Source organism: Mus musculus, chromosome 15, assembly GCF_000001635.26.
Source record: "Mus musculus strain C57BL/6J chromosome 15, GRCm38.p6 C57BL/6J".
In the NCBI taxonomy this organism is placed as follows: Eukaryota; Metazoa; Chordata; class Mammalia; order Rodentia; family Muridae; genus Mus; species Mus musculus.
In genome coordinates, this window is record NC_000081.6 from 77,000,038 (window position 1) to 77,016,120 (window position 16,083).

General features: G+C 51.0%; 1 protein-coding gene and 1 long non-coding RNA gene across 5 annotated transcripts in view; both read right to left on the reverse strand.

Moving 5' to 3' along the window:
* Positions 1 to 3,521: 3,521 nt before the first annotated feature.
* Gm52199 lies at positions 3,522 to 15,172 on the reverse strand. 2 transcript variants are annotated; one of them, XR_003951577.1, is made up of 3 exons: positions 14,813 to 15,172; positions 14,017 to 14,160; positions 3,522 to 4,741 (listed from the first exon to the last, which is right to left on the reverse strand). It is a non-coding gene; the product is annotated as a predicted gene, 52199 (long non-coding RNA). The 2 variants fall into 2 exon arrangements; XR_003951578.1 differs by lacking the exon at positions 14,813 to 15,172 and adding an exon at positions 14,239 to 14,449.
* A 277-nt stretch (positions 15,173 to 15,449) lies between these two features.
* The window catches only part of Mb (myoglobin), a 35,182-nt gene continuing 34,548 nt past the window's right edge, over positions 15,450 to 16,083 (reverse strand). For all 3 annotated transcript variants that reach the window (NM_013593.3, NM_001164047.1, NM_001164048.1), the window contains one exon: positions 15,450 to 16,035. In NM_013593.3, coding sequence (NP_038621.2) covers positions 15,889 to 16,035 — 147 coding nt within the window. In that variant the 3' untranslated portion in view covers positions 15,450 to 15,888. The remainder of the gene's footprint in view (positions 16,036 to 16,083) is intronic.

A 16,083-nucleotide genomic window follows, 5' to 3' on the forward strand; every position in this document is an offset into this window, starting at 1 on the left:
ATCATGTCTGTATTTGGCCCTCCACGCAACCCTGTGTCCGGCTGAGAAACTGTGGCTATGAGAGCTTAGGTCTCCTGAGCAAGGTCATACGGCTTTCAAAGTCATAGAACCAGGATTTAACCCAGACAGTAGAGCTCCCAAATCCCTGAGCCCAATTGTGCTGAGTACATTCATGTGCTACTTAGTTTGTAATGCATGGCCCATTAAATAGATGGGAAAACTGAGGGACATACCAGAGCACATAGCAGGCAGGTAATAGACACAGCTCTTGCTCTGCAGGGCTACACCTCTTTGCTGGATGTCTTATGTCCTTGCATCCAAAGCAAGAAGTGGGGTGACCACCCATGACCTACAATTCCTAGTCAGTAGATCTGCTGAGCAACTGCAAGCCTGGGAAGGGTAGAAGGGTGAAGGGTGGATGGGTTTGTAGATGGGTTAACCAATGGTTAGATGGATGGGTGGGAAGGCAGACAGATGGATGAATAGGTGGGTGGTTGTGAGTAGACTGGCAACAGACAGATGTAGATGGATGAAAGAGAGAGCAGATAGGAATAATGGCGGAGGATTAGATTAGTGTGTAGCTGGGTGGACATGGGTGGAGGGTCTATGGGGGAGAAGGATGTATGGATCAAAAGGCAGATAGAGGGATGGACAGATAGAAGGCTAGGTGGTGCTGGGTGGGGATGCAACTGAAGTTGCAAGTTGACAATGACAATGTGATGGTTTGAATAGGAATGGCCCCTATAGACTCATGCGTTTGAATGCTTAGTTCACAGGGAGTGTTACTATTTGGAGGTGTAGCCTTGTTGGAAGAAGTGTCACTGTGGGGATAGACTTTGAGGTCTCATTTGCTCAAGCTATTCCCAGTATGGCACACAGTCCCTTCTGCTGCCTGCAGATCAAGATGTAGAGCTCGCATCTCCTTCTCTAATACCATGACTATCTGTCTGCACACTGCCATGATGATAATGGACTAAGCTGCTTAAACTGTAAGCCAGCCCCAATTAAATGTTTTTTCTTTATAAGAATTGCCACAGTCATGGTGTCTCTTCAAAGCAATAGAAACCCTAAGACAGACAGCCACAGGACTTCCAGGAACATTCACGAAGTATGAAAGAGAGATGCCATGTGCTCTGGTACGTCCCTAGCCCTTAGGGCTACGATGGAACATGGTAATGCATAGTCATAGCCCTTCAGCCCTGTATCCCAGCATCCAAACTCTGTAAAAAGCTTCATGGGGCAGATCCAAGCCTAAGAACCGTCATCACAACCTTCCCTCCTACACCTAGACTGTAGACATGTCCCCCCTACACCTAGACTGTAGACATGTCCCACTACACCTAGACTGTAGACATGTCCCACTACACCTAGACTGTAGACATGTCCCACTACACCTAGACTGTAGCCATGTCCCACTACACCTAGACTGTAGCCATGTCCCCCTACACCTAGACTGTAGACATGTCCCCCTACACCTAGACTGTAGCCATGTCCCCCTACACCTAGACTGTAGCCATGTCCCCCTACACCTAGACTGTAGCCATGTCCCCCTACACCTAGACTGTAGCCATGTCCCCCTATACCTAGACTGTAGCCATGTCCCCCTACACCTAGACTGTAGCCATGTCCCCCTACACCTAGACTGTAGACATGTCCCCCTACACCTAGACTGTAGCCATGTCCCCCTACACCTAGACTGTAGCCATGTCCCCCTACACCTAGACTGTAGCCATGTCCCCCTACACCTAGACTGTAGCCATGTCCCCCTACACCTAGACTGTAGACATGTCCCCCTACACCTAGACTGTAGCCATGCCTCACTACACCTAGACTGTAGCCATGTCCCCCTACACCTAGACTGTAGCCATGTCCCACTACACCTAGACTGTAGCCATGTCCCCCTACACCTAGACTGTAGACATGTCCCCCTACACCTAGACTGTAGACATGTCCCACTACACCTAGACTGTAGACATGTCCCACTACACCTAGACTGTAGACATATCCCACTACACCTAGACTGTAGCCATGTCCCACTACACCTAGACTGTAGACATGTCCCCCTACACCTAGACTGTAGCCATGTCCCCCTACACCTAGACTGTAGCCATGTCCCCCTACACCTAGACTGTAGCCATGTCCCACTACAACTAGACTGTAGCCATGTCCCCCTACACCTAGACTGTAGCCATGTCCCCCTACACCTAGACTGTAGCCATGTCCCCCTACACCTAGACTGTAGACATGTCCCACTACACCTACACTGTAGACATGTCCCACTACACCTAGACTGTAGACATGTCCCCCTACACCTAGACTGTAGCCATGTCCCCCTACACCTAGACTGTAGCCATGTCCCACTACACCTAGACTGTAGACATGTCCCACTACACCTAGACTGTAGCCATGTCCCCCTACACCTAGACTGTAGACATGTCCCACTATACCTAGACTGTAGACATGTCCCACTACACCTAGACTGTAGACATGTCCCCCTACACCTAGACTGTAGACATGTCCCCCTACACCTAGACTGTAGCCATGTCCCCCTACACCTAGACTGTAGCCATGTCCCCCTACACCTAGACTGTAGCCATGTCCCCCTACACCTAGACTGTAGACATGTCCCCCTACACCTAGACTGTAGACATGTCCCACTACACCTAGACTGTAGCCATGTCCCCCTACACCTAGACTGTAGCCATGTCCCCCTACACCTAGACTGTAGCCATGTCCCCCTACACCTAGACTGTAGCCTTGTCCCCCTACACCTAGACTGTAGACATGTCCCACTACACCTAGACTGTAGACATGTCCCACTACACCTAGACTGTAGACATGTCCCCCTACACCTAGACTGTAGACATGTCCCACTACACCTAGACTGTAGACATGTCCCCCTACACCTAGACTGTAGACATGTCCCCCTACACCTAGACTGTAGACATGTCCCACTACACCTAGACTGTAGACATGTCCCACTACACCTAGATGAATTATTGCAATATACTGTCATAAATCATTGCCCTTACAATGACATCATAACAAGCTTATGTCATAACCAGGATGGCTACTGAGTGTCTAAAGGGCAGGTAGCCAGCTGTCTAGGAGGGAGCTTTGCATCCTGCCAGAGCAGTGGGTTGCCCAGCTCTTGACAACATGGGGTCAGAATCCCAGCTGAGAAAGGACCTTTTTTAGACAGGCCTTCAGCAAAGACCAAAGCTGAATACATCCCTGTGGACTCCCTAGGCATGGCCTAAAAGAACTAAATGTCTCGCCTTGAAAGGGCTTGGCAGCTGGAGGGGATCTGCTCAGCAGGAAGAAGGCCTGACTTCACCGCTGGCACGGAGTGGTCTTGGACACAACCCCACCCCTGATCCAGTTTCTACCCTCCTCTATCCTGGAAGCCTAAGTCCCTCTGATGACAGCTAGTGACAATCTGACTCTCCTGTTTCTAGGAGGCAGGACCTAGAAGGACATGACCATTCCACTCCTTAGACCATGGCTCAGGATCTGAGGCCCTCCCAACCTTTGAGTAGTTTCAACTGAGGACACCTTGATTCTTCCATGGCACTCTAAGCTTCTTGAGGCTGGTTATAGTTAACCAGAAGACCAGAGATGGAAAGTGACTTGCCAAAGGTCACACAGCAAGAGGACAGCCAACAGCAGATCCAGATTTCTAGGCACCATGCCCAGACCTCTCCCCAGGGGAGATCCTGAGACCCTGAGACCCAAAGTAACACTGATGACATCAGGGACAGAGGGTGTTGTTAGGAAGGCTGTGTTGTGCCAAGAGTCAGCAAGGACATTGTATGAGGTGCCAGTATTAGGTCTCTGAGACCCAGGAAGTTCACTGACAAGGAGAGCCAGGGCACTCACTCAGAGGAGGGTGTGACTGGGAACTGCCAAGTTCATGATGTCCCCCGCGATCTCCTAAACTGACCCCCTTACCTTCATGCACTGACCTTGGCTCAGGATTCTGGTTGGAATGCCTCGGAGTCCCATCTTCAGGGAGATGGGTGGCCCCTGGGTGCCATCTAGTGGCAATGAAGAGACATGCTGCCTTTCCCCACCCTCTGAACCACAGGACTAAGGGACAACCTGAGCAAGATGACTGTTTTTTTCAGCTGAGGAAACTAAAGCCTGGTTGAAGCACACCCTGTCCAGTCAAGGGCAGCCCTGAGTGTTGAGGGTCTCTCAAAGAGGCGAGGCTTACCCGGAGTCTGAGCTGGAAGGCTGTGTGTGCTCTGTGAGTGGATAGGGGTCGGAGGGAAGGCAGGATTTGGTCTGGGAGCCAACACCTGAGGACCAGGTGGGAGCTGAATTACCAGAGAGAAGGCTAAGGTGATAGTCAAGGCTTCTCCATAGATCAAACCATAGCCAGAATGCTCCCATCATCCCGAAAGACAAACATGACTAGAGAAATCCCCCCAGTCTTAGGGACAACCAAGGCTAGAGAAAGCTCATGGTTGTGAAGGTCTTGCTTTCAGGGAGCTCGATATATTATTTGTTCGCTCTGCAAATGAGCTTGTTTTCCGTGGCTGCCCTTAAAGTTGCAGCAGACCCCGCAGTCCAATGACGCAGGCAAACAGAAGATGCTGTAAGAGATGAACAGGATACAGAAGCACCTGATATCTGCAGGAGGTATATCCCATGATGCTCTTGTGGGTGTCTGGAACTATGGGCAGAACCAAACTCCATCCACAATATGGTTTTTTTTTTCTTCCTACACCATACAAACCTGTGATAAAAATTTAATGTATAAATTAGTCACAGTAAAAAAAAAACAATAGTAACTGATATCATAAAAAGATGAATTATTGCAATATACTGTCATAAATCATTGCCCTCACGATGACATCATGACAAGCTTATGTCATAACCAGGATGGCTACTGAGTGTCTAAAGGGCAGGTAGCCTGTGTTGTGTGGGAACAGTACATAAAGGGTGTGGTCAAGACAGTGTGGCAGTGAGAAATTTTTATCCTATTATTAAAATTGGCTAAACAATTTAAAACTTAGGAACTGGCTGGGCACAGTAGCTCAGGCTTTTGATCCTAGCACTCAGGATGCAGAGGCAGGTCACTCTTTGTGAGTTCCAGGCCAGCCTGGACTACATAATGAGTTCCAGGCCAGCCAGAGCTACATTAGTGAGGTCTTGTATCAAAGAAGCTAACCAACCAACCAAAAATCTAAATACCTTAGAAACTATTTATTTCTGGAGTTTTCTATTTAGTATGCTCAGAACAGAGTTGGTTATGGGCAACTGAGAAGCAGAAAGCTAGACCAAGACGAAGAGGGAGCTCTGGGGCTAGAAAGACAGCTCAGCAGTTAAGAGAGCTTGTTGCTCTTTCACCCGGGTCCCTACCTAGGTTGGGGACCCCCTGTCTGGCCAATAGTGTGGTGCTCCAGGGTTGAAACACCTCTGCAGATGGGACTTGAGCCCCCCAGGCTCTGTGTGACCACACTTCATCCCTGGTGTATGACAGCACCAGAAAGGGAACTGAACCCAGGCTAGTCTTTTGAAGACAGGGTGGGGACCAGGTCCAGGGGGACTCACAAACTGCCTGTAATTCCAGCTCCAGTTGATCCTCCTCTTCTGGCCTCTGCAGGCAACTGCACATAAACCTATATATACAAACATAATTTAAAATATATATTATATACAGGATATTATATATATACAAAGAGGGAGCTGCCCTTAAAGTAATGGGCTCTGAAACCAGACATATCTGGCTGATGGTGTTCCTTGTGGAATCCCCATGTGTCGGAGCTGAAACCATGACCTTCATTTACTGTGTGACTTTGGGCAAATTACCTGACCTCTAATCTTTAATATTGAGAGAGAGAGAGAGAGAGAGAGAGAGAGAGAGAGAGAGAGAGAGAGAGAGAATCCTTCCTAGGTGATTGAGGTTCAGGTCACGTCTGCTTTGTTTCCTGTTGCTGTGGATAGTGCCCTGTCTTCAAACGACTAGCCTGGGATCAGTTCCCTTTCTGGTGCTGTGATACACCAGGGACAAAGTGTGGTCACACAGAGCCTGGGGGTGCTCAAGTCCCATCTGCAGAGGTGTTTCAACCCTGGAGAACCACACTATTGGCCAGACAGGGGGTTCCCAACATCCTCTCTCCTGGTACTCACCTCTCTACTGGGCAGAGGGCTTGGTCAAGGCCCTCCCAAGGCCACCAGGACAATAAGAACATGTCACTGTGACTTTTGAGGCCAGGTTATAATGATTCTGTGGTTTCCCTGTGGCTTCTCAGATGGCTTGGGTGAATCCTGTGTGGTACTGCAAGGGCTCTTCGGGTGGAAGGTCTTGTGAGGAAAGCCTGCTGGCCTTGGGAGGAGCCATATAGGAGTAGAGCTTCATGTTCCAGGCTAGCTCAGGGGCTGAAGCCTGACTCTGCAGGAGAGACCGGAGCCAGCTGCTTTTTCCTGCAAATTCCCAGTCCCCAGAACTACGAGTGTCCCTGCAAGCTGCATTAAGATGCTGAACTTAGATGTCAGATTTTGTTAGGAGATAAGTGGGTGATTGGGTGTCCAGAGCTAATTGCCAGGCACTGGCACTGAGCTGAGCTTGATTATCACAGAGACCTTCTGAGTAGTCCATCGCCTGTACCCATTCCACGGATGCAGAAATGGGAACAGGTTGCCTGAAGAAACTCTGATATCTTGCAGCTCTGGATCTCCACTGGCCATATGGCTGTCACCTCCTGCCTGGATGACCCTGGCTGACATCTGGGTCAGGACAGGGTCCCTGATGCCCCTAATTCTGGCTGAGGCTGACGCTGGCATTAACATCAGTGTGGGCAGCAGAGCTGGCTGTAATCATAGCCCATGGGAGTGCTATGCTGTGCTCTGTCTAGGGAATGGCTTCTGTGCAGTTCCTTCCCATGCAGCTTAGTCACTGTGGCTGGGAGCAGGCTCGGGGCACCAGGATTCCAGGTGACCACCATCGCTGCACTTCCTGTAAGCCCACTGATGTCATATACCCCAGGGTGATGAGGTCGTGCACCTCATGGTGCGCACAGGAAAGGACTCAGGGGCTCTATTGTCTGTGTCAAAGACAATGGCAGGACAAAGATGGAGCCTTGGGGGGGGGGGCTCAAGCTGTTCTTGCCTCTCTAGAGGCTTCTGGGTCCTCACAGCACCCGGGGTCAAGGGTTAATGGAAAGAAACTGAGCTTCTCAGAGCTGAATGAGCTTCACGGGGGTTGACCTTTGCCTGGGTCCTGGCTCCAGCTCCTACTCTCAGTCACCTCAGGCAAGTTCCTTACCTGCTCTATGCCTCTGAAAATGTCACATGAAAACATAGGAGGGACAATGGAACCTGTTCCCCAAGTGTTCGTGGGTTCTAGACTCTGGACCCTGGGTGGTTGGTGTCTCCCCGGTGACCTCATGTGATCCCTCAATTCCCTCAATGAGCACACAAATTCATTAAGACCGAGGAGTTGACATCACCCTGTATCTGCAGTTGTACACAGGCCATGGGGCTGTGGGCACCGTGAGTAATCAGGAGGGACCCCGAGTTTCTGGGGTAGGAGCACACACGGGCTCAGCTCATCATGAGAGCCTCATCCTCTGGGCTGGCAGTGTGCAGTTCAGTGGGTCTTTGTATACCTAGGGTTGAGCTCTGATGCCCCAGTATACTCCAGCCTGCCCTGCCCCCCACCAGTTACTCTATTCCCCCTGCTTCTTAGCCACACACGCTGACCCACATTGGTCTTGATTCATTGGCCCTTGGGTCCTTTTTTTTCAAAGCAGAGTAAGCTGTTTCTGCTGAGGAGAGGTCTGAGACTTGTTAGGAACAAAAAAAAGGGGGGGGGGCCCAGGGGAAGAAGGGGAAGGGAAAAGGGGCCCAATGTCCGGCCAGAGTTCCTGTGCTCTGGGCAGGTGGACGTAGGCATTGGAGGGCTGCCGGACACGTTCCACTCAGCCCTGGATGGGCATCTAAGCCTCTGACCCCACTCGGCGAGGAGTGGACAAGGGACCCTGAGGCGACACCCTGTCGTGCTGGGGTTATAGGAGAGAGGGATAAGGGAAGAGGTTCCCAACACTGACCAGAGTGCACAGCAGATCTTGATGGAGCAGAGACTCACTATGGTTTAAGAGCTTTATTATAGAAAGACAGGGGGAAAGAGAGAAGAGAGAAAGAGAGAGAGAGAGGGAGAGAGAGAGAGAGAGAAGGCTAGAGAGAGAGAGAAGAGAGGAAAGAAGAAAACAAAGAGAAAGGAAAGAGGAAAGAGAAGTGAGAGAAGTGAGAGGTAAGAGGACAAAGGAGTGAGAGCATAAGAGAGTGAGGTGGGGGCTGAACAGCCCTTTTTATGGTCTTAACTGGGGAGGAGTTTAGCCTGAAGGTCAGAAGCTTGGGCCATTGCTTACATGACTACTGACCATGCTTCTCTTGAGGGGGCTGTGGGAGGTAGTAACTTAGGCAGAGGCCAGAGTTCCAGGAGCATGAGGGAACGCCTACCGTGTCATGAAGGTGAATTATGACCATCAGGGTTCAGACCTCAGCTCCACTGGAGACCAGCCTGCAATTCCCCACAGAGGCTCAGATCGATCAAAGTACTGGATTGAGCCCACACAGTTCAGCAACTGAAAATGGTATGTGGAAGATGTTGGCAAGACTTCTAAGGACCCTGGTCACCTTTCTTAGGCCTAGAGCCCAGAGTTACTGGGCAGCCTTGGTGCCTGAGGGTGGGGTAGTGGTACAAAGGAGGGAGAGGGTTTGGGCGTTCTCCAGAGTTGCAGGGGCAGAAGGCCTAGGGGGCAGTGCCTCCAGACACCAGTGTCACATGTGGAGCAGGGGGTAGAGAGGCCTTGTGATTACATGGTATACTCTGGGGGAGCGGGGAGCACAACACAGTCCTATGTCTCTTAGGTGACCCCCTTTTAGCCCTTGGCCATGAAGAATGATTCATCTTGGCCATGGGACCATTGTCCCTTCACCTGTTATTCTGGTAAGGCTGCCTCTCAAGATGCCATGACTGCCAACCCCAGGAGTCTGTGCCAGGATGAGGCTGGCCAGCACCCAGGGCGGTGCACCCTTGCACGTCTCTCAGTGGCCTCAGCCGGCCCTGTGTTCTCACTGGGGCACATCCTACCTTGGCACTGGCTAGTTCTTCTGGGTCATTACCTGGCCAGGCTGAACACTCCAGCCATGCATCTGACCTCGAGCCACTTGGCACTCCCCAAGAACCGGACTTCACTGTATAGTGGTCACAGCCCCATAGGCCCCCAGGTCCATTCTATGCTGAATCTATTCTGAATCTCTCTTTCCATTGTCCACCATTATGGAGTCCCGGGAGAGTTGTGGGATTGGAGGAGGAGAGAAGCCAGAAACCAAGTTCAGAGGAGTTCAGAGGCCAACAGGCCTGCTCTTGGTGGATGGGGCATTCAGAGAGACAGATGAGAGAAAGAGACAGAAAGTCAGGGACAGAACCTAAAAACACCTGTATCTTAAGCCATACATCAGAGCCAGGCAATCCCCAAAGCCATCTTGAACTCTGCTGTGCAGACTCTGGGGTCACAGCTACCTGACTCGGGGCTGCGGAGAGCAGTGGGCGAGGCTCTTTTGTATCATTTCTTCTGGCGTGAACCCAGTCTGAGTCTATCCATTGTCCCCTTGCTGCCCCCACCAGCAGCTTTCTCTCATCGGATGTTCCTGTCCCCTTGGGCCCTGACAAGTGGAGGAGCCCTGGATATGCCACACTTGCTCTGCAAGGTCTGCGAACCTGCTGGATATGCTCACCAGACTGTCTCTTTCCTTCCCTCTGACCCTTGGTGAGCCCCTGCACTTGGCTCCAGAGGAAGGCAGAGTGGGAGAAGCCAGCTCCTGCCACCACCGTGACCAGCAGGCTGTCTGAACTATGTTCTGGTGGCAATGGCAAGAATGAGCACAATCCAGGCATGTTCTAGACCTTCAAGCTGCATTAGCCTCGGAGAACTTTAGATTAATAATGAAATTATTACTACACTTCAGGAGGGGCAGTGGAGGCATGGAAGGGTGGAATAACTTGCCCTAATTCACACAGCTCAGGAGAGTCCTATAGGTTCAATTGCCTCCTTAGACATTCCTTAGGTGAGAGATGAGTGACCCAGGACCTGGCTACCCCAGGAAGGCCAGATGTCACCCCAGACTGACAATGCTGGCCTGACTGCAAACACTTAGCATAGGATTTAAGTGTCTGGCCTCAGCCGTCAGACTAGTAAGCTATGGGCTTAGAATACCCTTGAATCTGTTCCCTGCTATATCCCAGGGAGCTGAGAGTGGAGGGGCAGGCTGTGTAAACATACAGGCATATGTATACACATGCACACACAGTACATATACACATATGCACACACACATGCAACCTTCCCTTTGGAACTATACCACGACACTGCCCACCATTGACTGCAAGCTGAAGCTCTGGGTACAAATCTCAACTCTTTTTTTCTGGGTGGGTGGCCTTTAACTGAAGTGGCAGGTGCTTTAACTGTACCAGTGTCACCATCATCTGTGAGCCAGGAATGGCGGTTGTACCAGTAGGGTTCTCCAGAGACTCCAAACCAAAATGATACAGAGAAAGTGGTTTAGAGTTAGGACCTGGCTGGTGGATGTGACATCTGCAGGGTTGGTAGGAGACCCAGGGGAGAGTCACACAATCATTGGGCACAGAATCCCCTTCTTATGGGGGACTCTCTGCCTCTGTTTTAAGTCCTTCAACGTATGGGAGCAGGCTCACCACCGGCATGGAGGTCATCTGCCTTGTGCAACATCTCTTTATTTAAATAAACTTATCAGTACCATCAGGACTGGTGTCTGATTCCGCAGTTGGGCACTGTGGTGGTTTGAATATGCTTGCCCCAGGGAGTAGCACTATAAGGGGGTGTGGCCTTGGTGGAGTGGATGTGGCCTTGGTGGAAGAAGTGTATCACTGTGGGGGTGGGCAATGAGACCCTCTTCCTTGCCATGTGAGAGCCAGTCTCCTCCCAGTAGCCTTCAGATGACGATACAGAACTCTCAGCTCCTCCTGTACCATACCTGCCTGGATGCTGCCATGCTCCTGCCTTGATGATGATGGACTGAACCTCTGAACCTGGAAGCCAGCCCCAGTTAAATGTTGTCCTTTATAAGCGTTGCCTTGGTCATTGGTGTCTCTTTACAGCAGTGCAAACCCTAACTAAGACAGGCACCATAAGCCTGCCCAAGGTGGCACATAGAAATAGTTTGCAGTGGTAGCGAAGGTGGTCACAGAAAGAAAGAACAGGTTAGAATATAGGAGACATTTTCAGTATGATGTTCACTCCTCATGCCCGGTTCTCCATCCTCATCACTACCACAAACACTCCCAGAAAAATTTAACTCTGCCCCCAAAACACACACCAGTCCGGCCCTCAGTTTAACCCTTTCCTGGTAGACTAATTCAACTGGCTTATTCTGGGTGAAAGCTGATGCAGAGCCTCTGATGAGCACTGGATGACATCCCAGTGCTCCGTGGAACCAGGATGTCCATCCCTCCATGTATCGGAAGCTCCTCCCTTCTCCCCGCCCCCACCCTGTCCTCAGTGCTGAAAGTTGCTAATAACCCTCACTTCATAATCCACTATGTCCACGGTCCCCTGTTCTCCAGCTGTGTGTGTATTGGGAAGACTGTGGCAGGCAGTTCAGACACACAAGTCTCTCTGCTGGACTGGACTCAAGGAGAAGGAACCGCACAATGCCACCCTGCTTGTCAAGGGGATCAACACAGGGCAGGTGTTTTTTTCTAGTTCTCTGCAAAAATACCAACTTAGGGAAAAAAAGGCTTTGTACTTGTGGGCGACCTGGTCAGACAATAACGACCAGTTTGATGTGGGTCAATTGAAGGTGAAGGGTTTTTTTTTTTTTTTAAAGACACTTTTCATTTCTGCTACAGGCAGTGCCTTTGCTCCTGCCTAGCCAGCCGCCCCTAAGGGTGTACTCAATAAATTCGATTTTCTTTTCCTATTAAAACAACAACAACAACACAAGTCGATAGTTTAGATTGCCAGCAAGATGACTGAGCATCGTGCACGGGGCGCAGCTCCATCACAGCTGAGTCCATCTCTTTGGTAAGGTAAGATGGTCGAGCATCTTGCGCAGGTGCAGCGCCATCACGGCTCAGTTCATCACTTTGGTAAATCGGCACAGCTTTATGAGTGTCTCTCAGTTTATCACCAGGCTAGTCCCAAGGGCCTCAGCCTGGGTTTCTTGGTGTCCTCTCTAACTCCCCACCCCAACTCACCCCAGCCTGTCGCAGTCCAGACTGAGTGGTGACAGCTAGAGATCACTGTGCTGTGCTGTAGGCTCATGGGAGCTACAAGTAGCTAGGTCAGGAAACTGAGGTCACAGGTGAGAATTGAGAAGCAGGGTAGAAATGGACAGACATGCATACATCCGGGGACTCTATTCATATGAGGATGCTTGAGCAAGTACAAGGGCATGCATGGACAGACAGACACACACAGAGACACACAGCTCAGAATCTGAGCTTCCAGGGTCCCCCTGGAACCTCCTGAAACATGCCTTTTTTTAAATTTTAATTTCTATTATTGAGATGAAATCTCTCTCTGTAGCCCTGGCTATCCTAGAACTTGCTTTGTAGACCAGGCTGGCCTCCGGAGACCCACCTGCCTCTTCCTCCCAAGTGTGCTGTGATTAAAAGCATGTGTCACCATGTCTGGCCTGCACACAATTTTTTAAAATGCCCGTAGTTTACAAGTTATGCTCATATCAGTGTGCATACAACGGTGTTCCAAGCTGACAGGATGTGGCAGTGACTGCCTACAAAATGAAAACACCCTGTCCTACAGGGGTCGCGAACACAACTGTTTGTGGTGGCCTTTGCGTCATAAGTTCCTCCTATGTTGCTGTAATAATTCTGAATTAAAAATAATAAACAGCCGGGCGTGGTGGCGCATGCCTTTAATCCCAGCACTTGGGAGGCAGAGGCAGGTGGATTTCTGAGTTCGAGGCCAGCCTAGTCTACAGAGTGAGTTCCAGGACAGCCAGGGCTACACAGAGAAACCCTGTCTCGAAAAACCAAAAACCAAAAAAGCCAACAACAACAAAACAAAAAACAGCTGGATGTGGTAGCAGACACACAATCCCAGTACTCAGGATGCTGAAAGAGGACTAACTTGCGGGATGGTGCGTTTTGGACACTAGTAGGTGTTTCCCTCAGTAACTGCCTTCCTTTCTTTGGCCCACACCTTTTCAGACTAGAAGATTTTTACGCCCAAGCCTCAAGGAAGGGCCACAGCTGCTCAAAACAAGCAAGAAAAAAATCCACATCTTTGACTGCGTGTGCAGATGGGCGCTTAGGTCCCACTAGAGGCAGGAAGATTGCAGGCGGGTCAAAGGCTGGAGTAATTCACGGGGCCCCTGCCACTCGGATCGGGAAACGTCTCTGAAATTTTCTGACAGCAAAGTGGATCAGAACAGAGACCGTAGAGGGTATTGGGTCTCAGAGAAAAGGGTTTCTACTCACGATCACCTCCAGATCCCGGAGCGCCCTATGTGGACTGGGAGAGAACTCTGCAGCCCCAGCTGGGTTCGTGGAACAGAGACCCAAACCTTAGAAGGTACCTTGATCAGGCGCCATGTGGAGCGCACACCGTGCATAGCCCTACCAAGCAAACCTTCAGCGTCCTGGCTGGGATCTGCAGGAGACAGCAGGACTCGGGTGGGTCTGTGGGGTCTCAGTGTGAAGGGAATCTATGCTTCAACCCCAGGAGGGGCCTTCATGAGGAGCTGGGGGTATACAGTGGTCCGGAGGACACTACCAGGAGCAGATGGCTGCAATCAGTCTGTCACCTCCACACTCACACACTACGACTCTGAGTGTGGAATTTGCCAGCGCTCGCCTGGGGCTAGAGAGAAACCTTAAATAAACTGAAGTCAAGTGTCCGCCTGCCCCTGACATGAGGACTCAGCGCAGACACTCAGCCGTGACAAAAGAGGCAGCTGGCCCACGTGTGCACTGCAGAGCTCTAAGCTCGCTTCTATTTTTACCTCCAAGGTTTGTCGAGATTTGCTCGATGAATGCAGGGCAGACGACAAATGCCTAGCCCTCCTCTGCAGCTGGAGCCAGGAGTGTCGCTGACAGGAATGTTGATGAACGCCTAACAGCTGGAGAAGAGCCAGCTCCGTCAGCCCCTAGGAAGATCACATGTCAGGAAGAGCCCATTGTCTGACAGTCAATGAAATTTCTATAAGGTAAGGGCAGAACCTCACCTACGAATGCAGGCATCACCACCACCACCATTATCATCATCAATCATCAATTATTATTAGTATTGTGTATTGTGTGTGCATGTGTGGCATGATTTTATGTGTGGACACACAGACACCCGCGCGTGCATCCACGGTGGAAGTCAGAGGACAATTTCATGAAGCCGGATGTCTTCTTCTGTCTTCCCGTGGGTCAGACTCAGGTCACCGTGCGGTGAAAAGACATCCTTCCCTCTGGCTGTAAGACTAATAAGGCAACGGACTCCTCCAGATTGTGATCTCATGTCAGGAAGGAAAGAGTTGAAATTTGGTCCAGCCAGAGGAGACACTTGTCAGCCAGGAAGAGATTCCACATAGTTTGGACATCTGTCAGGCCCCTTATGGATCGGAGGAGAGGAGAGACTATTTCTCAGCTGGTTCTGCTCAGCTATGAATGCCTCTGGCCAGCTCTGCATTTTAACTTCACCTCATGTTAGGACCCTGAAGCTGGGTTGGGGCTGGGGAGCACTGAGCCTCTCTGTCCTCTTCCAGGTGTGTCCACACTGAATAAACCCCTTTCTCTGCTTCTCAGTATTACCTGTCCAGTTGCCTTCTGAGGACTGGTGGCTGAGCCTTGCTCTGACTGTGTTAGCCTCAGTAACAAGCCTGCTCCGGGTCCTTGGTGAGGCTCACACACTATCTGCAGTCTGCCCTTGGACACGTGGGTTTCTTCCCCTGTCCTGTGTTTGGATAGTATCTCCCTGTTGTCTGTCCTCTCCCTGGCCGGAAGGTCAGCAGCTGCTACTGTTGGCCACAGGCTCTGTCCTGGGGTCAGAGACCCAGTTGTCTTCTAGGCCACTGTTTGGCTCTCAGCTCTGCTACGTTCTGGCTGGGTGACCTTCTCACATTGCCTCAGCTGTTGGATCCACAGCGAGACATCTCCTCCCTGTCTCCTGCCCTGGGCACCTGGCACTGATCCTCAGACTGCCAAGGTCAGCTGACCCTGTCTGCAGGCCCGCCATCTTGATCAGAGCCCAGGTGGGGGGCCCTTTCTTCCCTGTCCCTGAACCTAGCCCAGTGTGTGCTTGTCATTGAGAGGTGATTGTAGAAAGGGGCCTGTCTCACATCTTCTGTCTGCCCGCCATCCCAGAATGCACCTTCCCATTTCTTCCAGCGACGTTTGTGGATGTTTCCCTTACCGGAAGGGATAAAAATATACCGGACGGAGACAAGAATTGAGGACTCGCAGGATATTTTATTGAGACAAGGTGGGTCAACGGGAAGCTGAGCAGTGGGAGACTTGATGCTCACCGCCCCGTTTTCACCCTCCACTCCCTCTAAGCAACCCTCCATCTCGCCCAAAGGTCAGGGTCTGCTAGTCAGTGACTTGGATTTGGGGTCAAATGTGACAGTGGAAAAGAGATTTTCCCAAAACCAGAAGAAAATGGACTGGGACTTAGGAGACCTGAGCATGACCCGGCAGAGCTGACGAAGGCCACTTTGCACCTCTGGGCTCCAGGGTAACACTGCCCAGAGCCCTGTCCCCAGGGGTGTGGGTGGATGCCACACTATGCTCCCCTCTTCTGTTCTCTGCTAACCTAGAACACTGCACACGCTACTTGCTACACAACACTGGGTCCCAGCTTGGTGGGCTGGACAGTGGGAGCCCATGGCTCAGCCCTGGAAGCCTAGCTCCTTGTACTTGGCGGCAATGTCATTCCGGAAGAGCTCCAGGGCCTTGCTCATGGCGCCCTGAGCATCTGCTCCAAAGTCCCCGGAATGTCTCTTCTTCAGGACTTCAATGATAATTTCTGAGATAAACTGCAAGAAAGGGACAAGAGGTTGTAGGTCAGGGGACGGAGCAAGCCA